The 25167-nt window shown below is 52.9% G+C and overlaps 9 protein-coding genes across 9 annotated transcripts; 2 read left to right on the top strand and 7 right to left on the bottom strand.

The window, feature by feature from the left end:
- Positions 1–251: 251 nt before the first annotated feature.
- Positions 252–2648, bottom strand: A1O1_01870 (uncharacterized protein; the record flags this gene model as incomplete). Its single annotated transcript, XM_007722782.1, has 1 exon — positions 252–2648. One exon carries the CDS (start codon positions 2646–2648, stop codon positions 252–254), a length of 2397 nt encoding a protein of 798 aa, XP_007720972.1.
- A 53-nt stretch (positions 2649–2701) lies between these two features.
- On the bottom strand, positions 2702–4323 carry A1O1_01869 (uncharacterized protein; the record flags this gene model as incomplete). Its single annotated transcript, XM_007722781.1, has 4 exons — positions 2702–3769; positions 3822–4011; positions 4072–4148; positions 4234–4323. The coding sequence occupies 4 exons, from the start codon at positions 4321–4323 to the stop codon at positions 2702–2704; spliced, it is 1425 nt and encodes a 474-aa protein (XP_007720971.1).
- A 541-nt stretch (positions 4324–4864) lies between these two features.
- A1O1_01868 (translation initiation factor 4E) lies at positions 4865–6004 on the bottom strand (the record flags this gene model as incomplete). Its single annotated transcript, XM_007722780.1, has 3 exons — positions 4865–5069; positions 5127–5912; positions 5970–6004. The coding sequence occupies 3 exons, from the start codon at positions 6002–6004 to the stop codon at positions 4865–4867; spliced, it is 1026 nt and encodes a 341-aa protein (XP_007720970.1).
- Positions 6005–7130: 1126 nt separating this feature from the next.
- A1O1_01867 (uncharacterized protein) lies at positions 7131–8443 on the bottom strand (the record flags this gene model as incomplete). The annotated part of the gene is made up of 3 exons (XM_007722779.1): positions 7131–8190; positions 8244–8363; positions 8412–8443. 3 exons carry the CDS (start codon positions 8441–8443, stop codon positions 7131–7133), a joined length of 1212 nt encoding a protein of 403 aa, XP_007720969.1.
- Positions 8444–9380: 937 nt separating this feature from the next.
- Positions 9381–12859, top strand: A1O1_01866 (ubiquitin thiolesterase; the record flags this gene model as incomplete). The annotated part of the gene is made up of 3 exons (XM_007722778.1): positions 9381–9492; positions 9546–12250; positions 12305–12859. The coding sequence occupies 3 exons, from the start codon at positions 9381–9383 to the stop codon at positions 12857–12859; spliced, it is 3372 nt and encodes a 1123-aa protein (XP_007720968.1).
- Positions 12860–13605: 746 nt separating this feature from the next.
- A1O1_01865 (uncharacterized protein) lies at positions 13606–14932 on the bottom strand (the record flags this gene model as incomplete). Its single annotated transcript, XM_007722777.1, has 2 exons — positions 13606–14714; positions 14872–14932. The coding sequence occupies 2 exons, from the start codon at positions 14930–14932 to the stop codon at positions 13606–13608; spliced, it is 1170 nt and encodes a 389-aa protein (XP_007720967.1).
- Positions 14933–17764: 2832 nt separating this feature from the next.
- On the bottom strand, positions 17765–19871 carry A1O1_01864 (AAT family amino acid transporter; the record flags this gene model as incomplete). Its single annotated transcript, XM_007722776.1, has 4 exons — positions 17765–18595; positions 18684–18941; positions 19041–19450; positions 19514–19871. The coding sequence occupies 4 exons, from the start codon at positions 19869–19871 to the stop codon at positions 17765–17767; spliced, it is 1857 nt and encodes a 618-aa protein (XP_007720966.1).
- A 675-nt stretch (positions 19872–20546) lies between these two features.
- On the bottom strand, positions 20547–21938 carry A1O1_01863 (uncharacterized protein; the record flags this gene model as incomplete). Its single annotated transcript, XM_007722775.1, has 1 exon — positions 20547–21938. The coding sequence occupies one exon, from the start codon at positions 21936–21938 to the stop codon at positions 20547–20549; it is 1392 nt and encodes a 463-aa protein (XP_007720965.1).
- Positions 21939–22662: 724 nt separating this feature from the next.
- Positions 22663–23796, top strand: A1O1_01862 (uncharacterized protein; the record flags this gene model as incomplete). The annotated part of the gene is made up of 3 exons (XM_007722774.1): positions 22663–23193; positions 23274–23502; positions 23609–23796. 3 exons carry the CDS (start codon positions 22663–22665, stop codon positions 23794–23796), a joined length of 948 nt encoding a protein of 315 aa, XP_007720964.1.
- Positions 23797–25167: the final 1371 nt, after the last annotated feature.

Here is a 25167-nt window from a genome sequence, read left to right as displayed (position 1 = left end):
ACAAAACCAGCGCCTGACTAATTGCCGCGCTGTACCTCTGGAGTACCATAGCTTCAACTTGATTGATCCTCCAGTCCGAGTCGAAAGCAGTATCATATGGTTACAAAACAATCCATCGGCTGCTGCCGACAAGCAATTCATGCGGACAATCCGTGGTCGAATCCATGATGATGAACTGAAGAACGACGTGGCCGAAAATAGAGAACGAACGTTCAACCAACTCAGCCTTCCGCTTCCTTTTCTCTTCACATTCAGCGGAGAAGCATCTCGTTGTTCTCATCGGGGTCGGTTTCTTGCCTCCCTCTTCTCATTGTTGCGCCGGCCAAACTATCAGTCGTCTCCTGAGTTTCAGGGACTTCTAGCTCCAGATCATACTGAGCCCACGCCACCCGGCCGGATGAGTCGCGTCCATACATTCCGGCGCGCCGGCGCTTTCTGGCTCCCTGCAGCCCATCATCTCCATCCACAGTGTTAATCGCGTCTTCCCTCCTGGAAGCCTTTTTTCTAGGACTGTGTCGGATGCTTGGAGACTCTGCTGCTTGCGCATTCTTTGGCGTCGGAGAACGATTGTTGATGGCGTAACTTTCAAGCCCTGAGAGAAAGTCGGTCGATGCACTCGCTTCTTTCACTTTTCTTCTCTCCTCATCGCTATCGTCATTGCTTCGACGACGTTTTTTGTTTCTTCTTGCCTCTCTTAGTTCGTTGTCTTTTCGGAGATTTGCGGCGAGTTCAGCCGGAGTTGAATGCGTGGAAATCTGGGGGTTTGCTCGGGTGGTGTCAACGCCCTGCTCGAGTGGAGACGACGCAGCGACGGAAACTTCGGCGCCTGAGATCTTCTTTGAAGGCATGACATGAGGCTCGTGTCTGGGATGTCCTTGAGCCTGGTACTGGGATGCTTGCGTCCCAGAAACTATAACTGGTTCGTCATCGTCTTCTCCAATATCAGATCTCAGATCGTCAAGTTCACGTGCAGTATGTGCCAGGCTCCTGGAGAAGGTGGGGCTTGTTCTTGACAAGGTAGTGGTCACTCCCCTCACCTCCAGCGCCGAGTGTCCTTCTTCGCGAACCTGACGCTGAGCAGTGGTGATGTTATCATACCTCCGTCTCGCTTCCGCGATCTCTTGTTTAGTGCGTGGTATCCTGGGCTCGAGTGACACGGCCAGCTTTGACGAAGCCTGCTCCCTCTCGATCATAATATTTCCGACTTCGGGTAGCTCCGTGGTAGCCGTGCCGCTTTCCTGACGCCGATGCAGCTCCAGAATCAGCCCCCGCAATCTCGATCTTAGGTCTTCACTGCGAATTCTCCGTGGCCATTGCTGAGCCTCCTCCTGCCGCTGAAGGATTCTCGAGACAAACTGGGATGGATCTGCCACCAATTGCTCAAGATACATACACAAGTAAAGACCACAGTCGCTGAAGTTGCTCTGGGTAGGGATCTGTTTGGCGGTCATGCCCTTTAACTCGGAAGATTCAATGTGCAGATTTTGCTTGTTCGTGGCTTCAGCAACGACGTATTGGCGTAGGAGTGAGCATGTCGCTGAACGTGACGAGCCCAATGAGTCAAGGGTGATGATGACAGGTTTCTCAGTGTCGTACTTGGGCAACGACCGTCGAATAGCTTTCCGCCGGCCAGGTCCCTTCTTCAGCCGACCTGAGGGTGTATCGTAACTATTCTTTTCGTCGTTGTCACTGATGGATAATTCTGCCAACGACTTTTGCGTCTCTTCTGTGGCTGGAGTCGGCGTGTTTTCCAGTATCTCGCTCGGTTGGTCGCTTAACTGAAGTTCTTCACCCACTCCAAAAGTCTGATCCACGCGGTCTTCAGTCTCGCCCTCACTTTCTCTCTGCGGTAGAAAGTAGGACAGATTGCAAATTATGGCGAGGTACCAGTGAAAGTTCTCATTCACAGGAACCACGACGAACTTACGCTTGAAGATGTTGATGTTCTTGGTCCACCGGCTAACAGCATCATAGTTGATGCCCTTTCTCCCTTTGACGTTCTTCGTGAGAGCTTCGTAGAAATACGTATTGAAGAAGTACATCTCCTTGTACACCTCCGGGCGGTTCTTCTCCATGTAAGTCTCCAAATACTGCATGAAGAAAGATATCAGATTGTCGTTAAGGAACTCATCGTCGTCGAGTCGTCTCAGGTCCTCAAATGGCACGGTTGCAGATTTCTTGCCGGGTCCTGGATACACAAGATCATTTTTCCAAGGCTCCCCCAGGGCACCGTTCTCAGATGGCCTGGATCTGGATCCTGAGCGGACGTCGCCAGGCGAGTCCTCGACCTGATTTTCCTTGCAGCTGTGAGAGCGCGTTATTCTCTGCCGTTGGATCGTTTGGCCTTGAGGCTCTTGTGGAGGTACAGCTTCGCGCTGTGGTTGTTCTCTGAAGTGCTGCAACGACTCGTCCATGGATCCGGGGTCACTTCGCTCCTTGCCTGAGATAATGATGGGCGTCTTCTTAATTTGACGAGGCGGATCGAGTCTATCGGTGTTGCGCATGTTCTTTTCTCCGCTTGCCTTCGCTGGATGTGACCTTACCATATTGGCTGCGACTGAATCATCTCTGGATGTCGCAGCAGTCAGAGGCCTGTGAGCGTTGCGGCCTTTCCGCTCGTGTTTTGCCCTATCGAAAGCTGCTTCCATCCAATCACTAGTATGGTCAGTCGAAGACATTGGTTGATCAATACGGCTGAGACTCACTCTTCTTTGGCAATCACTTTGACGGAACGGCAGCATTCCTGCAAGAGTGTCACAAAATCGTACGCAGCTTTAGGTGACTGTAATCTGAGGTGCATCTTGTCCTCGTGCTGTCCCTGACGTGAAAAGGTGAGAAATACCAGCTGGCTTTTAGCACTTCCTTGCTTGACCTCGACAATCTTCGAGATCAGCCGATCTTTGACCACCGGGTCATTCCCCAACATTTCTTCGTCCGTGTTGATCGAGATCGTATTGGTGTCACAGTGCACCTCTATCACGTAGATATCGCTGTCCCCTAAGGTCGGGTAGACGACTTCGACTATTTTGAAAGATTTGATGTTGTTAACGGCTCGCTTCGCAGGTGGATTTCCTGGCTTTGGATTGGCCGTGGTGTGACCATCGCCGGGTTTCAAAGCTCCTAACGTCTTCATATCCACTTCCCCTAGAGCCTTTCTCGTTCGGACAGAAGATGCCTGGAGCTTCGGTGAATGACCGGTTTGCAATTCGTCGGGACTCTCATGCTGGAGGGGTTTATGACGCGGGGCCCGGAAAGGCGTTTGTGTTGCATTAAAGTAAGGGGAAGATACTGTTTCTGCGCGAACAGTGCTTGACGGTGCAGGTGGAGAGCTGGCGAGCATCCTGTCTTTTTCTGCTTTCCTCTCTTTCGCAGACCCTTTTGTAAAGGCGCCTTCATCTTCGGAAGAGGAACCACGTAACTGAGAAACTGGTTGCCGGGCTGAGTTGCCTACACCATTCGGTCTGTGGACAGAGATATACACATGATGAGGAGCATGGTGCCGTCGACCACGATCGGTTGTCTCGCCCTTCGGGGATTCCGGACTAAGTCGAAGTTCATCAGCGGAATCCTCTCGATTCTGGCTATCTTCAAGCGTGATTGCCGAAGTCGCACTGCTGCCCGTCGCATCGTTGTTGTCGAGCTTTCTCTTCTTGCTTGCATGCACCTGTCTATTATCATGGTCTCGAATGTCTCTGGTCTGGTCGAAAATGTGTTGCGACTTCGTGCCCTGACGGGGGGCACTCAACTGATCGACCGGCTTGTAGTGACTCTTCAGACGGCCAGCTGTTAGCAGACTGAAGATAGGAGGGAAAGTAACATACCTTGAAAAGAACCGGTTTCTTCATCGGGTCCGGTATCGTGACAGTACCGGGGGTCCGCCTGCTAATGAAACTCTCAGCGCCGTGGTCACTATGGTCTGACTTGGGCTCATACAGGAAAGTTGGGAGCAGGCTCGCTTCGTTCCTTGAACTTGACCTCTTGACTGCAATTTCCGAGGCAGTGATATGTGATCTGAGCATCGAACATGAGTAATATGCTCAACGACCACCTCTTTGCATGCCCAAAACGTACTGTTCAGGCTGTAATCGACGTCTAGATCTCGTTTTCTGGTCGTCTCGAGCAGGCGGGCCGTCTTCATCACTGTCGATCTGTGCAGAAGCGCGTCAGTAATGAGCAGATCATCTAGCAAGAGTATCAAAGAGGCAGGCGAACATTGTCAACACAAAGCCTTACCTCGATAGCGTCCGACGGCCCACTGTCGTGCCACTGGAGGAATTCCTTCACGTTTCTTAGGCGATGCCTCTTGGGGGAATCTGGGGGCATTTGCGCCCTTTGTGAACGGGAGGCGGAGGCATTTGGGTGAGAACCAGTTGGCGGGTTGGCGTCTAGACCAGGCGGATCAGATTGAGAGTGTAAGAAAGAAAAGAAGTTCTGAAGGCCGCCCTGGATGATGGACTCATTCCACGCTCTCATTTGAAACTACCTCACCAGGAGATAGTCGCAGGCGACTGCGATCACATAAAGCATCGAGAGGTTCAGGACGCGCTGAAGAGTCTAACGATCCACGGCGAGTTGGCTGCTGAACGTGTTGTGAGATGTGGTGCGTGAATGAACCACAGATGGACTCCCCGCAGCTTGGGCTGACGTCGTGAATATAGAAAAAGGGTCACCGCAGTTAATTATAAACAGCGTGCGCAAGTACTACTACGAGGCAAGAGGCCCTTGCCATGAATCCAGTGATAATTTTAAGAACGCCTAATGTATTGGAACATTGTGGTATTTGGGTCTCTCATGAGCCATTGAGATCCTATCCAGGAAATACATGCATATAATCCTACAAAGCAGGGATCCATGATCCCGTTTATCACGATACAGCCTTTCCCTTGCTCTTTTCAGAGTCTTCATGCATTGTTTGACGCCGCCTTTCCGCTCCAGGATGACCTGGAGCTGCATTGGCTTTCTGTTGTCTGGCTTCATCGAGAGCCGACCGCTGGGCAATGCTGTCATCGTGGCTCTTCCATACGATGTTGGTATCCGCGGGGAACGCGAGAATCCGCTTGATGGTTTCTCTGATGAGCCGTTAGTCAGGCAATACCTGCATGTAAACTGTGTTGGGTAACACTCACCTTATTTTGATGTTCCGGCCGCCGTCAATCTTGGTCCAGACACTCAGGACATCTTCACCGCTCCGTACACTGAGCACAGCACCACAAACCTCGTCCCCGGCTTCCATGAATTGGTCGCCTATGATTGCGAGCAGAAGTTCCTCCCAGTATCGGTCCGCCACACCCTTTTTGAGCCTTACGATCCATTTTCCGCCCTTTTTGTTGGCCTCGTCTTCCCACACGGGACGGATGCCATCTTTGAAAATATGATAGTCGGAGACCGTCGGCAAAAGGGACGGTTGTTTGAGATGTGAATATATGGTCCAGAAGCTTTCCACCGAGCTGATGGAGGCCACTTTAAGAATCGATTTCTCGTAATCAGAAAATTTGTTTGCTGGCGGTCTGTAGAAGAGATTCCATGTGTTCCGGAGTTGGTGGCCAGAGGATGATGACGGCGCAGAAAGCTCTATCTGTTGCTCCGTGCCCGGAGTTTCTGTTGTACCATCTGTATCCTTCTCTTTCTTCTCGCGCGACGAAAAGTCGAAGCCGGTCCCAGTCCCAGTCCCCGGTGTTTTCGGTGTCTTCGCTGACCCGAAAGATGCGAATGCCCCGCTACCTAGTCCAAAGGCAGAGGATGCGCTGGCGGAGGGTGATTTCGTAGCAGATGGAGAGAGGGCGTTGAAGGGATTGGTCTTTCCGTGGGAGGATGAGTCGCCGAAGCGCCGGGTGGTGTATGATCGAGGCGAGTCTAGCTTAACACCGTCCTTGCCTTCTTGATCTCTCATAGACAATGAAAGTTTGCCAGCACTGCAAGAAGCCCATCAATGTTTGCAGGTAACGTCTCAAGGATATTGGAGCACCTACTTCGAGCGCCGTGTCCACAGATTGGCGTTTTCCATGAGCAAATCAATACAAGCACCAGAAACTAGAAACGAAACCTAGTCCAAGCGACTTCAGCGCCAAAATGCGTCGAGTACAGGTGCGATGCTCGACTCCTCGGAACCAGGGGCGGGTGATGCTGAATGGACCAATCCAGCGGAGTAGCACGATGAACCCGGACGCACAATAACGCCGCAGACAAAACGAGCGTGAGGAACTATGCAATTAGTGGAAATGTCTCCAGAGTGCCGTGCAGGGTTAAGGGCGGTGGTAAGCAGTTTGGCGGGGGTATAGGTGGTCGAGTTGGAATGCTAAAAGTACTTGATATAGTAGAGCGAGGGAGAGAGGCAAATGAGGATTGAAGCACAGCAGTGCAGTTAATTACCAGGTAGTTGTTTGTAGGCGAGCAGCACTGCATCAGCCCGCCAATCGACGTGTTTGTAGGGCTGCAAGGGCTCGTGGCCGTCCGCAAAAATGTGGCCGCTTTAGTCCGGTTTGCACGCAGTAACCCGTTCGGGCTTGGTGGTGAGAATGAGCTTCAACTCCATGATATTTTCTGGCCTCACGCTGATTTTTCTTCCTTTTCTCTTGCTTTATAACCCAGACCCCCAAACTACTCAAATCATCGTCAGCTGAAAGACTTCGTCGCCCGTGAAGCTGGCGATTCCGAAGGGTGTGTCGAGATCGAACTGATATATTCCGCATCTAAAACCATCATCACGAGGGCCTCCTGGCTACCATGATGCGGTGGTGACCTGATTCGCGGTACATGCCTCTTGCTGGTTAGAAAATCTACAGTAGGTAGATCGGTCCCTGCCGTTGTTTCTGCTGGTGTGCAGGGTCCTGATGAAGAGATCATCAACTCTGGTAAGCCGATGGCCCAGCCGCAGGAGATATTCTCTCATTATGGCTGGCAGTGCATGAGGTTCCTAGGCGATTTTCTGAAGGAGATCCATCTCCCTGTCACATATCATCATATTGGTCATGTTCTGGCGCTGACCCTGTTGCTAGACAGGCAGCTTCTGCTCTATTACGTGGACCTGTTTGTGTCATAGCCAATCCATGGCCACCTATACAGGCTCTCAGTCTCATTGTGGCTTCATATTCCAAGACGATCAAACCAATTTGAGAACCATCTCTATCATTTCATACTGCATCGATACTCGCCCGTGATGTAAGTTTCTCGTTCTGGTTTCCCAACTTCGAGATCTGCAAGAACGCGTCGACGCCGTAGCCTTCCAGACTGTGTAAGTCGAGACCACCCGCCCAGTATTCTGCATAGACTCGGCTCATGGGTAGGCCCATCCCCAGCCTGAGGTCAGGGGGTCTCGATGCTAGACTACTGAGGGATGAGTCTCTGATCTTCGCACTGGGCTTTGCATGGCTGGCATGGCGGACTTCTTGCATTGTGGCTGCAAGTGTCGGGACATCTTTGAAGTTCTGCAGACGCGAAGCTCTCCTGGGTCCTTTACAGAAAGACCACAAGAAGGGCATTATGTCGCGTGGAATACCCCCGCCTTGGTCAGAAATGCGGATTACCACATGTTGAGGTGCCTCGCAGATCAAAACATCAATAGGTGGTGGGGGCTTCTTTGTGTCTTTGTATCTGCCCATGACTGCTTGCACCGAATTCCGCAGAAGTTCCCCAACGACGTATTCAAGATGACTCAACACGTAAGGGAACGTGGCGTTGACGTGGCCCTGGATCCGAATTTCTGGGACGATAGGATCAACGCCACCAGACGATCTGCAGATGTCCTGGGTGAACCGACCGACCCGTTCGACGACTTCTTTCGCATTGCATCGCAAAAGGACTTCGCCCACGAACTCATCCTCAGAGCTTGGCTGAGGCACGTGCCAGGGAGAGTTGAAGGTTTCGGTCAGTGCAAGATGTTGTTCAGCAATAACTCGCCGGGAAATACGGGCCCGGAGCATGGCCTGCACAAAGTTGTCCATCTTGTCCGGCGATACCAGATCCTGGCATTCGAGGACGCCCATCACTAGATTTGGTATGACGGCCAAATGCTCTTTCAAACTGTCACTTATAACCTTGCAAAATTCGTCGTTCTCCTCCAGATTCCGAATCGCAGGGATACGGCGGAAGATCTCGAAGGATTTGTAGTATAATTCATATACCAGGGATAGGTGAGGATTCGTAACCACCACATAAGGGAGCCGTTGCATTTCCCGCAGGCGATGGGCCAGCCTGCCACGTGGTCAGCGATCGTGAAACATTGAGTAAAGAGCCCGACGGCAGACCTCGTGGGTAATTCCACTCGAACATAGTTGGCAGAACTGAGGAGACGGCTCTCATCCAAGGTACGACCAAAGAAAAACAGCTGGCGCAGGCTAATAGGACGGATTGGGCGATCGACCCAGCTATCACATCGACGTTAGCCCGCTGCAACCGTAGATGCTGAGGACGACCGTACTCGTCCAGGGTTGACGCTGGGCGCCATGGCGGAGGGTGCCTCCCACCTCCAGGCGAGTACCATCGGCGAGTCTGAAGTGTGAAGCGTCTGTCTATGCGAGAGGCACGCGGCCTTGGAAATGGAGCGACCCGCAGCATTTCATACCATCAAACACTGGCGCAACGTTGTCACGGTGCAGTTGTCGGCAGAGAGGACAGAGAGGAACATGTTCGTCGTTTGTTGTCTTCACACACTCACTGGTGGCAACGGGTGCAAACAAGTCGCCTCTCAGTGCATGGCAGACATCGGGCTCGGGAGTGACAAAGGATGGGAAGTGGAAGAGTGGACAGAGGAGAGCACCGGCAATGAAGTTGGCCTCGTTGTACTCTGTTCGATTGCTTGGAGTGACAGACTGCGGTGTTGTCAGTTGTAGTGGGCGGTGGCCTGGACAATTGCATGGGGGCATTTGGCCCGTTTGCCGGGTGTCATTCGTCATTCCACACTGCAGTCACTGCAGTGGCTGGCACTTTACCACCTTTGATGCTGCACCCTCTTTTTGCCTGCGACATCTTCGATTCCGCATGACACTCTGAACTGCGCTGCAAAAGCATCCGTCCGCCATATTCCAGAATCCTGTGATAAATTTATTCTCTTCCACTACGTCCCGCGGAGAGTCAGGTCAAGCTTCCCACCTGTCCATCGACCCTCCGGATCTGATCTTTCATCCTCCGCTCATCCTGGTCGCCTTCCTTGCTGACAGGCCTGCGGAGGCTTTTCCACCTGCGGATACTTGCATACATCTGTGCGGAAGTGTAGGGAAAGAGCTATCCACGCTCTTCTTCGCGAGAACAGGTCGGACCATTCAGTATGGACAACGTACGTCTGAGCAGTTATCCAGTCATTCTCTCCGTCTGCATATCGTGTAGGAAATATGAATGCTGACGTCGTTTGCTTCTTGAACCGTCTTCAGTTGACCGGACCCGACATGTTGATTGACGGTTACGACCAGTACAACCAACAAGACAATGAAGTGGTTAACATCTCCCCTGACGAGGCGTCAGAAGAGCCTGCCGAAGCCCTTCCGAGGGCTGATGATTGTATGGTCACCTACCCCCATCTCGACTTCCACACCCACTAACCTGTGCTATAGACGAAGCCATGAAACGACATGTCCTGGTCGATCTACCCGATCTCGAGACCGAAGCCGAAACCTATAATACTTGGCATATAGAAAGATGGCGGGACCTCTCCAGAAGAGAGCATGGTCCGGTATTTGAATGCGGTGGTCATCCATGGAGAGTCCTTTTCTTCCCGTACGGAAACCAGGTCGACTGCGCGTCCTTCTATCTTGAACACGGCTTCGAAGGCGATCCTCCACCGGACTGGTATGCTTGCGTGCAATTTTCCCTCGTCCTCTGGAATCCAAACGATCCAACCCTGTTCCGAAGCCATACTGCCACTCATCGTTTCAATGCCAAAGAGGGTGATTGGGGGTTCACCAGGTTTGTAGAATTGAGGAAAGCCTTCAACCAGCCATGGGAAGAAGGCTCGAGACACTTGGTGGAGAACAACGAAGCGAATTTGACTGCCTACGTCCGGATTATCAAAGATCCGACTGGAGTGCTGTGGCACAATTTCGAGGGCTACGACTCGAAGAAGGAAACAGGCATGGTCGGCCTCAAGAACCAAGGTGCAACCTGCTATCTGAATTCGCTCTTACAATCTCTTTACTTCACCGACGCTTTCCGTAAGGCGGTGTATCAGATTCCCACCGAGAACGAAGCAAATCGAAGCAACAGCGCGTGGGCTTTACAACGGTTATTCTACAAGTTGCAAAAGGACAGGTTCGCCGTGTCGACCAATGAACTCACCGCATCCTTCGGATGGGATACTCGACAAATCTTTGAACAGCAAGACGTGCAGGAATTATCGCGAATCTTGATGGAAGTGTTGGAAAAGAAAATGAAAGGAACTCCTGCCGAAAGAACCCTGCCGGAACTTTTCGTCGGCAAGACGAAGACCTACATCTCCTGCATCAACGTCAACTACGAATCTTCCAGGATAGAAGAATTCTGGGACCTGCAACTCAACGTTCGAGGGAACAAGAACTTGCATGAGAGCTTCATGGACTACATTCAGGTGGAGACGCTGGAGGGGGAGAACAAGTACGATGCCGGTGAACCGTACAAACTGCAAGACGCCCGGAAGGGAGTCATCTTCGAAAGCTTCCCACCTGTATTGCACCTCCAGCTGAAAAGATTCGAGTACGACATCAACCGAGATGCGATGATGAAGGTCAACGACAGGCACGAATTTCCGGATGAATTCGATGCTTCTCTGTATCTATCGGATGAGGCCAAAGCAGCCACCTCCGAGCCTTGGATCTACCAGCTGCATGGTGTCCTGGTTCACAGTGGTGACTTCAACGCTGGCCACTACTACGCCTTTTTACGGCCCACTAAGGACGGCCAGTTCTACAAGTTCGACGACGATAGAGTCACGCGAGCCACCATGAAAGAGGTTCTGGAAGAGAACTATGGAGGGGAGTACGCGAATGTCGCCAATGGTGGACTCGGCCAACGACAGCCCTACATGCGGGGATACTCGACGAAACGCTCCATGAGTGCATACATGCTGGTATACATCCGAAAAAGCAGGTTAGACCAGGTTTTACACCAAGTTTCCGAAGCGGATATTCCTCCCCATATCGAGCGAACAATCGCCGAGGAACAGGCGGAACTTGCAAGGAAGAAGAAAGAGCGTGAAGAAGCGCATCTTTACATGAACGTCGGCCTGATCACAGAGAAGACCTTCCAAGCCCATCATGGATTCGACCTGACGAGTTACGATCTCGAGCAGGGCGACCCTGCGGCAGCCCAGACGCATCGGCTTCTACGCGCCACCAAGGTCTCCGACTTCGCAGCTGCCGTCTCCGAGGAACTCGGTGTCGAGCCAGATCAGGTCCGGTTTTGGGTCATGGTAGGGAGACAGAACAAAACCAACCGTCCTGACCAACCGATCCGGGATGTCGAAATCTCTATGGAAGAAGCCATGAACAAATACGGATCCAGAGGCCGTCCTTTTTTCTTGTGGGCGGAGACCGCGCCCAAATCGAAAGATGGACAGGTGCATTTTCCTGACCCTGCACAGGCGACGGGTGGCAATACTCCCATACTGGTGTTCCTCAAATACTTTGACGTGAAGGCTCAGACGCTGACGGGAGTTGGCCATGTCTATGTTAAGAAATTGGACAAGGTATCGGAGATCGCCCCTCAGATCAACAGAATCATGCAGTGGGATCCCAGCACGCCGATTCTTTTGTTTGAAGAGATCAAATTCTCCATGATCGAAGCGATGAAACCGAAGCAGACGTTCCAGCAGTCAGAAATCCAAGACGGCGACATTATCTGCTTCCAACAAAACCTCCCCGACCTCGACCCATCCACAGTCACGTACACAGATGCGCGCCAATACTACGACTACCTGCTCAATAGGGTCCCGGTGACTTTCTATCCCAAACCTGGCACGGAAGGGGATACGTTTACACTAAGCCTGAGCAAAAAGATGACCTACGATCAGTTTGCTACCAAGGTTGGTGAATACCTCAAGGTTGATCCCACGCATATTCGATTCGCCACGATCAGTGCCACGAACAACAAAATCAAAATGTGGCTCAAGCGTAGCATGAACTACAATCTCCAACAAATCCTCCAGTCACAATTTTCTTCTTACGGTGGCTACGCGACACATAGAGGTGATGCGCTGTACTATGAGATTCTTGAAACCAGCCTTGCCGATTACGAGACGAAGAAGATTATGAAAGTAACATGGCTCAGTGATGGGATCAGCAAAGAGGTTAGCTTAAAACTGGTTCGAGGATATGAGGTATATACTGACATGTGCATGCAGGAACCCTTGGAGATACTTGTGGCCAAGAATGGTATGATTGGAGATCTGATCAGCGGCATTGCGAAAAAGCTCGCTCTGGATGAACCAACCGCGCGCAATATACGCATTCTTGAAGTCCATGGGGGTAAAATCCACAAGGAATTGATCGAGGATTTCAACGTGATTGGCGTCAACGAGTTTACGACGTTGTATGCGGAGAAGATTCCGGAGGAAGAGCTCAATGCCTCCGACAACGATAGATTCATCTATTGTTATCACTTTGACAAGGAAGCCAACAAGCCACACGGTGTACCATTCAAATTCCTGCTGAAGCCGGGAGAGCCCCTGAAGGATACCAAGGAGCGGATCAGCAAGCGGACCGGAATCAAAGGCAAACTTTTGCAGCAGATCAAGTTCGCTCTGGTGGGGAGAGCGGTGTATGCCAAACCTCGATATCTCGAGGACGACGATGTTATTGTCGATATGATTCAAGATGGTGACGAGATGCTTGGCCTTGATCATGTCAACAAGGCACGTAACTTCTGGGGCAAGGCCGAAGGCATGTTTATTCGGTAAACCCACCACTGGAGGAACGATCATGGATCGCCTTCAGGAGAGCCGACAACAATGGAACAAAACTATCGACTGTTGGGTGCACCGTGATGCACGCGAAGGTTATGCGGCAGCATACAGCCCTGTCGCTCTCTGCAGTCTGCCTGGAGACCGGGGGTTCCGGAGGGGTCCACGGCCTGTCAACTGGCGTCTGACCAATTTCACCGATAGAAGCAGATCGTTCGACGCGCCAGCGCTGGCTACTTATCTTCCACCACGATTATTACCTAAATACCACCATGAGCCCACCATCAGCGAGCGTTCAATCGGGAACCTGGGCCGTGAACGTTGGGGAGGTTGGACTGCTTGAACTTCTGGGGAGGTAAGGCATGAATGCATCACGGCTTGGAAAAGGGTTGGTCTTGACAGTCTCGGCTGCGAAGCAAGAATGCCTGGGGAAGGACAGACACGGGCACAGGCATCCTGTTCGAGTATAGCACTTACAGTAGGTAGACTTTTGTCTCTGTGTACACTTGCAGAAATACACATCATGGAATGATTCGATGAGTACAAGGGTCGTTGAGTGTAGTCGAGAATAAAGAAATGGAGATCAGACAAGTCCAGACACTCATCAGCCCATTCAGTATGATTTCAAGAAAGGGTAAACATATGGAACGGTCCGACGACTCCTTGCTGAAGAAATAAAGGCATGTCCACGACTTGTTGGAATGTGGATAGACATGGGATCTCATGTGTCGCGTTGAGGATGATCATAACCTACTCTTCTCCTCCTCAACAACCTGGAATGCCCCGTTGGCCGAGACATGGTAGTCTCTGCCCTTGCTCCATCCCATCCAGTCCTTCAGAGCTGCCTCACCACCCTCACCCGGCCGGAGCGGCTGACCCTTCCACGGCCTCTCCACCACTCTCGCGGGAGACTCGGACAAGCCGACCATAGGACGAAGGTCGTACTGTGCGTCCTCCATTTCGCGATGTTCCAGCACCGGCACCGCACAAGCATCGGTGCCATCAAAGACGTGCTCCCACTCCTTCCTCGTCTTGGTCTTGAACCGCGCAGTGAAGACTTCCCGCATATACGGCCAGGCCCGCCTATCCTGCCTGTCCAAGGCGCCCGGCACGACCTCCTCGGGCGTGAACCCCAGACCCTGGATCAGCTGTACGTAGAACTGCGGCTCCAGCGCCCCGACCGACATATACTTCCCGCGATCCTTGCACTCGTAGCAGGCGTAATACGGCGCGCCGCCGTCGAGGGTGTTTGTGCCGCGCTCGCCACTCCAAATTACGGGTTCCTTGGTCAACAGGCGCGGGAACGTGCCCAGATAACTGACCCCGTCGACCATATTGGCGTGAACGATCTGGCCCTTACCATTACCCTTACCGTTCTGACGTTGGATCAGCGCCAACAACACACCCGTGAACGCGACGTGGCCGCCGCCCGCAAAGTCTGCTAGAATGTTGGCCGGCGGGGAGGGAGGGCTGTCCCGCGGACCGAGCATGGACAGAACGCCCGACGCCGCCAGGTAGTTGATGTCGTGGCCGGCCATGGCGCTGTATTTGCCGTCGCGGCGGAATCCGGTCAGTCGCACCACGGTCAGGCCCGGATTGCGTTTCAGCAGCACCGTCGTGGGATCTAGGCCGAGTTTCTCCAACACGCCGGGCCGGAAGGGGTCGATTAGGACATCGGCCTTGCGGACCAGCGAGAGGAGCACGGCGATGCATCGCCCGTCTTTCAGGTCCAGTGCGATCGAGGCCTTGTGCGAGGTCAAGAGGTCGTTGGTGGGTGTCGGCTTTGGACTGGGTCGGTCGATGCGTAGGACGTCGGCGCCCCAGTCGGCGAGGAGGAGACCGCAGAAGGGGCCTGGAGTGATGGGTACATGATGCTGTTAATTAGAGCCTTGCTGCGTGTGTACTGTGTAGACCAGGGCTGGGGGTGGGTGTGTTGTTTTAGGGTAAGGTATATATATAGCTAGTATCCATGGGCAGGGTTCGGATTGAAGGCCAGAACAAGAACATACCTGGAGCCAGTCCTGCGAGTTCGAGGACCCGGAGGCCCGACAATGGCAGGTTCGCAGTCATGATGTTGATGCCGCTGCTGTGGTTGAACGGCCCAAGATGGCCCTCTCGCTATCTGCGCAGGTTGTTTTCGTCTTCAAAGGAGCACTTTCAGGCAGGCGGACGACGAAGCCTACATCACAGAGGGACTTACATTTGTGTCAAGGCATCTTTTGAATCCCTCCGCTGAATTAATGGTTCACTGCCCTGACGACCACCCGGCAATCAAGAGACAAGATACCGAGGCCTGGGACTTTCCGGGGAGTGTGGAAAACGCGGGGATTGTTATTGTGTGGATGTGATGGGATGCCAGGGGGGGTTGCAACGCTGGGTAATTGTGATATAAACAATCCCCCAGGACTTGATTTCTTTTTCTCTCCTTCGATCATGATTCATCATGAATATATACCAGTGCAACTACTGATTGTATGCGTGGCGAGACTACCTCATGATATTGTAGGGAGATATGCTCCCCTTATCTGAGGGCTCACACGTTTCACTTGATGGCTCAACAGGCAAGATTGGCCTATTCAAAGAGGCTCGCACTTGGGGCAAAAGTTGTCAACAAGGCCCCAGAAGCTCCAGAAGTTTGTCGTCTGTGAGGGAGAGAGAATACCACGAGATCCATCCGCAGGACTTGGTTCAACTGGCTAAGAAGACCCATTTGATGTGATGAATTGAATCTTCCAGATACAGAGGTCCATACTATTGTATACCAGGATACGCTCAGGAGCAGCACTGCAGTGTCTTTCGGCAATGTCCCTTACGCCTCTCCTATGGACTAGAACAGACCATCATCTGCCAGCCATCTTCGTCCCTGAACTTCTCTTCAAACCAAAAGCTCCTCGCCGCCAGCCCAACTCTGAACCAGCCCTCTCACAAAACAAACCACCCTTCTCCCTTAAGCGCTATTCAGGGATCCATTTCCACGAAGACGAGTGGAGGGATCCTCGAACATGTCTTGTATCTCAAGGTGTTCACCGTCTCGAACCCAATTCCAATTCCAATTCCATCATTGACCGAATCGACACGACCCTCCACCAAGATCATCCATTGCAAAGGCAACGGCACCAATTTGACGTGAATCGTGATCAATCATTCCCAAGCCGGCCTCTTTAGCAGCAGGCCTCACAGCACTCGAAGCAAGCGAGTCCAGCGCACCTATTCGACCGTCATTAGCCGATCCGATCCTAACTTAGACCCATGTCGTTCTTCCTCATCGGGATAGACTGAGTTTGGAAGAACGAGGCAATGGTATGAGATATCATTCACTTACATTCCACAGCAGCACGCTTCACCCTCACCGCCGCCACGAAGCCGGAGTCCTGAACCACTGGCACTGGACTGGATATCCATAGGTGCTGGAGCGCTCTGCAAAAACAACGACAGAAGAACGTCAATAACATTTCTCATCAATTCCCAATTCCATTCAATGTCATTCGAGGCATAGACAGTTCCTTGGGAAGCAGAAGCAGAGACAGGAGCAGGCAAAGCTTACAGGTTGTTGAGAAACGACCGCCACGTCAGCCTGTAGCTGTTGGCCGGGCTCGACCGACTGAGGCGATTCCTGATGTTTCTGGGTTTGGTTGGAAGCGTCCATGGTATCGATCAATATCAGTTGAGTGGTGATAGATAGTATATTATACACAACAATCAACTATTGATGAGCTATAGATGGAATAAATGACAATAATGACAAGGACAAGGACAAGAAACATCCGGGCCAGCTCCTCGGCTGAAAGTGAGCGTGAACCCACCCCTTTAAGTACCTGTCTTACCTATATCCACAGTCAAGGTTCTGGGAAGAGCCGGGTCAAGATCCATGTGCATGTGGTTTGTCGGCTGGTTTCAGGATTGCATGATTACGTGTCTTCACACTATTTCCATGGGGACCATGGAGACCATTCCTGGTAGTAGAGAGAACTACTGCAGCTAATTGCTCCCAACCCTCTCTCTCTGCCTTGGAACCCGTACTAGTATCCCACGATAGCCGGTTTATTGTGCAGACGAGACGGTAGCGGAGGGAATCTTCCAGTAACCAGTTGGTCACCTTAGGACCAATTTCTCCGAAGAACCAGAAAGAATAGGTGCTTGCTCATGTTCCCATGCTCTACTGCCAGTAGTGATCCGAATCAACGAGTGACGGAGTGACAGACAGTAAGCACCCTAACTGCCCCCCGGCCACGTACTCAAGCACCCAACTAACGTAAACAAGCCTCGTGGCGGGCTCCTAAGGCCTCGGTTACTTCCTAGTCAAATGCTTCGGTGTCTTGGATCAATCAAGCTTAACTTATAAGCGGGACATATAGAGAGGTAGTCTCCATCAACCCTGTACAGAGTGTATTCCATCCCACTTTAACAAAACCGGGCTGGGGGGAGGATCTATCTCTATCTCATCACACAACAAAAATAGACACGGGTGCCAGTGCATTACTCATTCCAACTGCTTCCGTGGCTGTTCCCGGCTACACTACAACAGAGTACAAATATTCCTTGAGAGCAACAAATGGCATTATTCATTACTCCTGCACCGGGTGTGTCTCAGGATCTCATCTCCATGGTGTCCAAGATGGGTACGGACTGTCGGACAGACCATGGCGAGACTCCTAGGCCGTACCTACCTGCAGGCTAGGGAGCCTACTACTGTTACTGGTACCATTAACCACAGTATGCGGTATCTGTTCTAGCTCTCCTCCCTCCTTGGATGTGACCCGGGTCCAAAGATCCGTCACCCGGATAAGTGAGACTGAGACTGAGATTGAGACTGAGAGCTGGTGGCTCACTCTCTCTGTTGTCGTCCCAATCACCCACAGAAAGCTTCTATGAACTAGTTGCCAGTCTTTTGAAGCTGTTGGTCTAGCAGACAGTCTTCCAAGCCTTCTTCCACCACGGCCATTTGGCCTGCTCGGCTCTCTCCTCGGCCAGCACCTCGGACAGATCGAGTTCCCTCCTACCACTGGTGATGTCGATGTCCGGGACGCGTTTGAACGCCGGTCTCTTCCACAGCTTGAAGACGATGTAGAAGAGGACAATTATGGGCGCCGACAGGTAAGCCTCGAACCAGGACTCGACGCGTGCGCCGGCCGTCATGCTGGCGTATCCGACGGGCGCGAAGCCGGTCCAGAACTGCGCGATCAGGATCAACACGTTCAAGCCCAGCCCGATCCACGACCCGACCAGGCCCGGCTGCGACTTGAACGCCAGCTCGCTGGTGCTGCGGCCGTTGTACTTCCACGCGGCGCGGAACCGGATGTGGCACGCGCAGATCGACGCCCAGGTCACGATGGACGACAGGCCCGAAATGGCCAGCATCCAGTTGAACGCCTGCGTGCGCGTGTCGGTGCCCGCGGCGACAATGAAACACAACAGCCCAATGAAAGAGGCCAGGATGATCGCGAACAGCGGTCGGCCCGCCTGGTCGATGTACCCCAGGAACTTGGGCGCTTGGCCGCGATCCGCCAGCGCAGCCAGCGTCCGCGAAGATCCGTAGATGGACGAGTTGCCTACGCTGAGCACCGCAATCAGGATCACCGCGTTCATGATCGACGGCACCGCCGTGATGCCGGCGTTCTTGACCGCAATCACAAACGGCGAGGCGTTGGCGTCCGTGCTGCTCGCCCCGTTCAGCAGCTCGTCGTCGTTGTAGGGTACGATACAGCCGATGATCGTCAAGCTGACCATATAAAACTAGAACCGTTCACAAATTAGCCCCGACCGTCAAGTGCTGTGCTGTGCTGTGCTTTGATGCTGCAAAGCTTAAGAGGGTTTATCTTACCAAGCAGATACGCCAGAAGACCTGCTTGACGGCCGTCGGGAGAGACTTGCGAGGATTTTCGGTCTCTGCTGCAGTCAAGCCGACGAGTTCGGTGCCACCGAACGAAAAAGCGGCCGTGACAAAGGTCGAGCACAGGCCCTTGAACCCGTGGTTGAATGCCCCCGGATCATACCAGTAATGCGCTCCCAGGTATCCCTGAGGACTGCCTGGGACGCCGCCGGTTGCAATGATGATGCCGAGGATACAGAAGCCGATGACCTGTCCGAGAGAGGTATTAGAGTCTGGTCAATGGTTTGGGGGGATACCAAAGGAGGAAGAGTTGTGACGCTCCAGGCCTGAAAGGCAGCTGTGGCTTACCGCGACGACTTTGATGATGGAAAAGACGAATTCGGCCTCGCCATACCCACGCACGCCGAAGAAGTTGATCAACACCACCGCGGCCCAGAAGATAATGACCCACGCAGCAGGATTGACGTCTCTAGCACCTTGCCAGTACGACAGGGTGATGGAGGCGGCCGTCAACTCAAGTGGCAGCGTGACCAACCAGTTCAACGCATAGTTCCAGCCCATGGCGAACCCCCAGGCCGGATCGATGAAGCGGCTGGAATACACTGAGAAGGCCCCGGCGATGGGGAAGAGGACCGCCAGCTCTCCCAGCGCGTGGACAGTGCAGTACAACATGGTCCCGATCAAGCCATAAGCGATGACAAGAGACGCCGGGCCGCCTGTGGCCAGAGCCGAGCCGGACCCGACGAAAAGACCGGTGCCTGTGAAGATTCAGCATATACATTCCTTTTTTCTTTCTTTCGGACGACATGCCGTGAACATACCGATGGAACCGCCGATCGCAATCATCTGCAAATGTCTCTGTTTCAGCGTCATGGCCAGCGCAGGTTCGGCCGGGGGCTGGTCCTTCAGAGGCCGTCCTTCGCTGTCCGTGGCTTCGGTCACCACTCTGGCATTGGGGTTCCGTTTGAAGCTCGACGGCTTGAACGACGAGAAGAATCCGTCGTGGTGCACCGTGACACTGCCCTGGCGCAGCTGGGTGGCCCGGTCAGAGGCGAAGACAGACGGGCGCCGTTCCTCTTCAATTTTCCCATTGTCCAAGCTGAAGGGAGGGGAATAGTCACGGCTGGACGCGTTCTTCTCGACATCTTCGTTCAGTGTAGGACTGGTAGATGCAGCCATGTCGATCTGTTCAGTCAAGCCCCAACTTCCACGGCAGACCTGAGACGGAAGGATTCCTGAAGGAGAGGAAAGAAATCCCACGGCGAAGGGGGACGTTTTCTTCTTCTTCTATCTGCCAATGCAACTTTACGCACCTGTTTACCCCCCTCCCCCCAGGCTGGATCCTACAACCCCAGTCCTACCGTTGTCGACACGAGACGAGCTCCCCACACTCAACCAATTCTCCTCCAGAAGGACGTCATGGTAAACCATACAAAATCTGGGGGTGGTGACGTGCGTGGGTGACCAGCCGAATCAGGCCCCCTCTTGGAGATTGGCGAAACTCATCTGGGGACGACAGCGAACCAAATAGCTGAGTTGGAGGGCAGATAAGCTTGCAGCAACCCCTTGACATCGGAAAGCTTACTCGACACCGTCGCCTAGATAGACCGATAAGTTGCTGGCTTGGCCGACGACTGGCCTGGGGCTTCGATGTGTCAATTGCGATTGTGATTGTGAGGAAGTTTTATGTGTCAAAAAGGGCCGATTCTCTGAACTACACAGGAACCGAAGCGTGACAAGACCGGCCGCCCATGTGTAACATAAGTCGCGGAGGGTAACAGTGTCGTGAAGATCGTGGAGGGGAGGTGTTGCTTGGCTGGACACCCGGGAATGTCCATCCAAATAGCAACTATATCATGCCTCCTGCCAGCCGAGGATGGCGTCGAGTAAATCCTTGGCAAAGTCATTGACCTCCTCCGGCTTGGACTGGATGAGCAGCGTATCGACTTCTGCGCTCTGCATCAAGCCGATATTGACTTCCAAACAGAGTTTCTCCCAAGCTGGGGCGGAGTCGGCCTCCCAAGCTCCATGGCGGGTGGTGAACATGAGAGAGCCTCGACATCCCGTCGGTCGACCCTGTTGCATGGTAAGGTAGACGGAATTGATACTAGACCCGACAATCTGGGTGCGTCGGATGCTCTCGGCCATGATCCAGGAATACCAAAGCACATTTTGGCAATGGTCCCAATCAAACCCAGACTCTGGCCCAGGCTCACGGACGCCTTTGGAACCTCGGCGACGATAAGGAGAAGAAGAACGGTGGTGGTCCAGCGACGGTGACGGTGACGGTGTCGGTGACATGATCGACTCGCCCAGCCAGCTGACGGTCTGCCTCGCATGGTCGAGCATCTGTTGCAACCAGCTCTCCAATAGCGGGATGCGCTTCTCCGCGAGATGGCGCAGCCGGATGTCCCCATCAAAGAGGCCCAGGAACTGATATACCATCAAAGCCTGGACGCGAGAGAGATGACCCAGAGCATCAAGGGGGGTGGTGGTACTCTGGTTCTTGGTGCCGTTTTGGGCCGTGATTGAACCTGAACGCAACTCTGCTGGTTCCTTCACTCCCTCATGATCCTCGACCAACCGTCTGACACGGTCTTCGATCATTTGCAGGATGATGTGCTCGTTCCAAGCCGTCTTGTGGAGATAGCACGTCAAAGTGGAATAGGCATCCTGGATACAAGGCGGACAGGTATTGCGGTACAGGTGCCGATGGACGAATGTGGTGCTGCCTGTTTCCGCCCACTGCACGAACCACCTCTGGATGATGGAGAGGTAGCGTTTCAGCCCGGTTCCGCTGACCGGCGCCATTTTCGCCTGCGGGAAATGCACGATTTCCCAGGTTTCAGGCGACGTGAACCAGCTGGTAGCGGCCCGTGGAGAATCGTAGGTTGGGTCTGACACAAAATTCAATCCTGGACAAAGGCTGATGGACCCTATGCCTTCAAGGCCCGCGCGCGGCATGGGGCTTGTGGTCGCCGTGGAGGGGATCAGCGATCGCTGTAAAGCGTTATCGTAGTATGGCAAGACATCGTGCTCAAGAGTGTGCTCAAGAGGGACGGTCGACGGCGTCTGTTCCTCGTCTTCATCGCTGCAGAGGACAAAGCAGGACGGCCTCGGCGGGGGATATGTGCATTCGAGGCCCTGGCTGGCGCATCGCGAGCACTGCGGCGTTTGTTTCCCGCATCTCCGCTTCGCTGTTGCACACGGTCGACATGCCCGCTGCCCTGACGATAGTGTATTCATGCTTACGCAGCAAGCAAGCATGCATGCAAATGGACCGGACAGCACGTCGTGTCCTGGGGGAGAAAGGGAGATTCAGGCACAAGCCCTCTTCTTTGCTGTACTGACTGCAGTGTAGTACTCTGTAATGCTGGGATAGGATGCATTATTATTCAGCATCCCTTGACAATCATCTTTTTGTGCAAGGATCCATCCAGTCTGCGGGCTTTAACTCGGTATAGTATAGCACACTGTTGCAACACCCTTTACATTGCGGGCCCTAATCGCTTTGGGATGGTCGCCGCACTTCACCGTTGCCGTTTTGGGAAGAGTCGGACCAAGATCGGACCAATGGCGTGAGTAGACAATGAAACAACATATCTCAGTCTCTCACAGTCAGTCTTGGTACCTAGTATTTAAGCCTTATTGCGCTGAATCTGGAGTATGGTATGGTGCGGGAGAGCGCCACTCATCCCCCGCCGTCGCTACAATCACCAGACACAGGTGGAAGTTGTCCCCACTCATGGCAGTCCACTTTGGGACCGGTATGAAGATTTATGTACAGAGTACTACGACTGATTAAAAAGCAACAATCAGGATACCTTCATCTCGACTCCTAATATGCCAGCTCACCAGCAGGGTATAAAAAGGGAAGAATCCCTTCCATTCTTACAGTGTCAACACTTGTCTTTGCATCCTTCAGGACCCTTCCTTCTTCAAGCAACGTTGAGCAGCCACCTATCAAGCCATGGATATGCACGCTATCAAGGACCTCCTCAAACAGTATACCGTGAGCAACGTCACGAAGGCCATCCATAGGACTCCCTATCCGGCCATCTTGCCCACCCGACCGGAGCTGAGCCAGGCCGGCCGCACAGTGCTCGTGACTGGAGGTGGCACAGGCGTTGGGTTCGGAGTCGCTCGAAACTTCGTTCAGGCCTCCGCAGACACCGTCATCATCGTCGGTCGCCGTGCTGCAGTCCTCGACACGGCTGCCTCTAGCCTCGAGCAAATCGCGAAAGCTGCCGGCACAAGCACCAAGATCATCACAAAGACTTGTGATATCACCAACATCGCGCAGATTGAAGCATTGTGGAAGGACCTGAGCGCACAGAAGATCACCGTGGACGTCTTCGTCAGCAATGCTGTCAAGTTCACCGAGCCGAAGCCGCTGCTCGAACTTGGGGCGGATGAAGTCTGGTCGCAGATGGAGGCCAACGTGAAGGCTCCCATATACTTTGCTCAGCAATTCTGCACCCAACCCGGTGGCGGTCAGAAGGTAAGTTTTCACCCTCCACCATAGCCTCTTCAAACGGTGGGCGCCGAGAAAAACCTGTGCTGACTTGACTTGTTGTCTAGTTCATCATCAACATCACCAGCGCCGTCATCCACACGAACGCGGATCCAGTCATCCAACAACGTCCGGCATACAGCCTAACGAAGGGGGCTGGAACGCTGTACTTTTACCTCCTTGCCAATGAGGTGCCGGCCGACAAGGTCCAGATCGTCAGTTTCCATCCTGGCCTCATCTATAATGAAATGTGGGGAGAGGGAGGCTTTGACGAACATGATGACTTGTTCGATTCCGGTGAGATAAGATCCCTTTCCGGTCCATCGCCCTTGAAAACAATGCCTGAACCGTCGATCTCTCGTTGCTATCCGTGCAGGCTGACAGCGTGATGTGGTGATTTTAGCCGACATACCTGGTGGAGTTGCAGTCTGGGGTGCCTCGAAAGAAGCTGCCTTCCTCCACGGCCGCTTCTTCTGGGCCACCTGGGATGTCAATGAACTCTCCACTGGGGAGCTCCGGAAGCGTTGCGAAACCGACCCTTACTTCCTCACACCTTCGGTCATAGGGCTGAAGGGCAGGTCCCTGGCCTGAACTAGATAGTTGTGAGAGAGGGTTGCAACAGCGAACAAAACTCGAAGACAAGACATTCGGCTGCTCCTTCGAGAACAAGCTGATTTGCGTTACTCGCGTAAACTTTGGTTCAGGAGCCTACAGATGGGGCGCCACTCAGGGTTAGATTTGTGCGTTCATGGAGAGCTTCTCCCAGTCTGAATTAGACAGTCGTTTTGATCCTATACCTGAGCAAAATGAGATCCCCAGAATGTGTGTGATCCTGACATCAGAAAGAATGAAACACGTTTCGACAGTATTCATCCACTTGGAGGGAAACAACCGTAAAGCGATTGACTTGGAGCAAAGTAGACTGGCAAACCTACCAACGAAGTATGCGGACTCGCCGCCACTGCCTATCGTATCAAACTCAAACGAAGAAGGGGGTTTCTCGCAGATTGGGAAGGGACCATAACAGCACTGCGCCAAGCTGCGACTTGCCTTGCCTTCCTCTCTTGCGTACTATCCGTTCATCAGAGCATTGAAGCACTCGCAGAGAATCCTCTCCGGCACCTTATTAAGATGTCTTGTCCAGGGCCAACATACAAACATGCCAGGCACCATACCTTTGCATCGCGTTCATGAACCGTGATACAGGATAGGGCGGAAGGAACAAGTCACTTCTCCCACGAGCAAAGATCCCGATTCAACAACGAGGGAAATAAGAAGCGAGCATATTCAGTACAGCTTGTCGCAACTGACTGTCTTGAAAGTATCGAAGTTTGCAGTGATAATGTCCATACTAGCAATAATCACATCACAAAAGGAGGATTAGAAGTTTCTTTATCATACCGAAGACGTCACATAAGCAATCACTCGCCGCTCGATGGCACCAATCGGAAGCCCCAGAGGCGCAGTTTTAAGGTGTAAAGTCGCCATCGAGTTGATCGGAAGATGCCTACCTAGGTACGCACTATGACGATCCCAGTCCCAGGGGTCGATTCGATGCGATTGGCTTGCTAGCGGATGCCGGCGGAAGCGAATGTCCGATACGAGAATGTCGTGGTCAGCGAGAATGACAGGGATGCTCATATATGGACATATTTATCATTGTGTTGACCGCTTGGGGAAAGAAGATCCCTCTGAATATCTATCTCACAGTACGTGGTGAGTGTAACAAACCTAGAAGGTGGGACAGCATCTCCAAATTCAGGGGAGATACGCCAAAGTGAGAAACGGGGCAGAAAAGGGGGGTCTCCTCAATAAATATAGCGGTGTGCTCTATCAATTGATGCCGTAGATGTCATCTGTGAAAACGCACCTGTGCACCATCCATGCCTTCTGAGACCGAAGGCTGGTTCGACATGGCCCGGGTGAAGGCCGGAGGACTGAAGAGACGGGAGAGGATGGGCT

The sequence above is a fragment of the Capronia coronata genome, assembly GCF_000585585.1.
Source record: "Capronia coronata CBS 617.96 chromosome Unknown acBCG-supercont1.2, whole genome shotgun sequence".
In the NCBI taxonomy this organism is placed as follows: Eukaryota; Fungi; Ascomycota; class Eurotiomycetes; order Chaetothyriales; family Herpotrichiellaceae; genus Capronia; species Capronia coronata.
The sequence above is the reverse complement of the archived record's forward strand: the minus strand, read 5'-3'. Positions and strand labels throughout refer to the sequence as shown.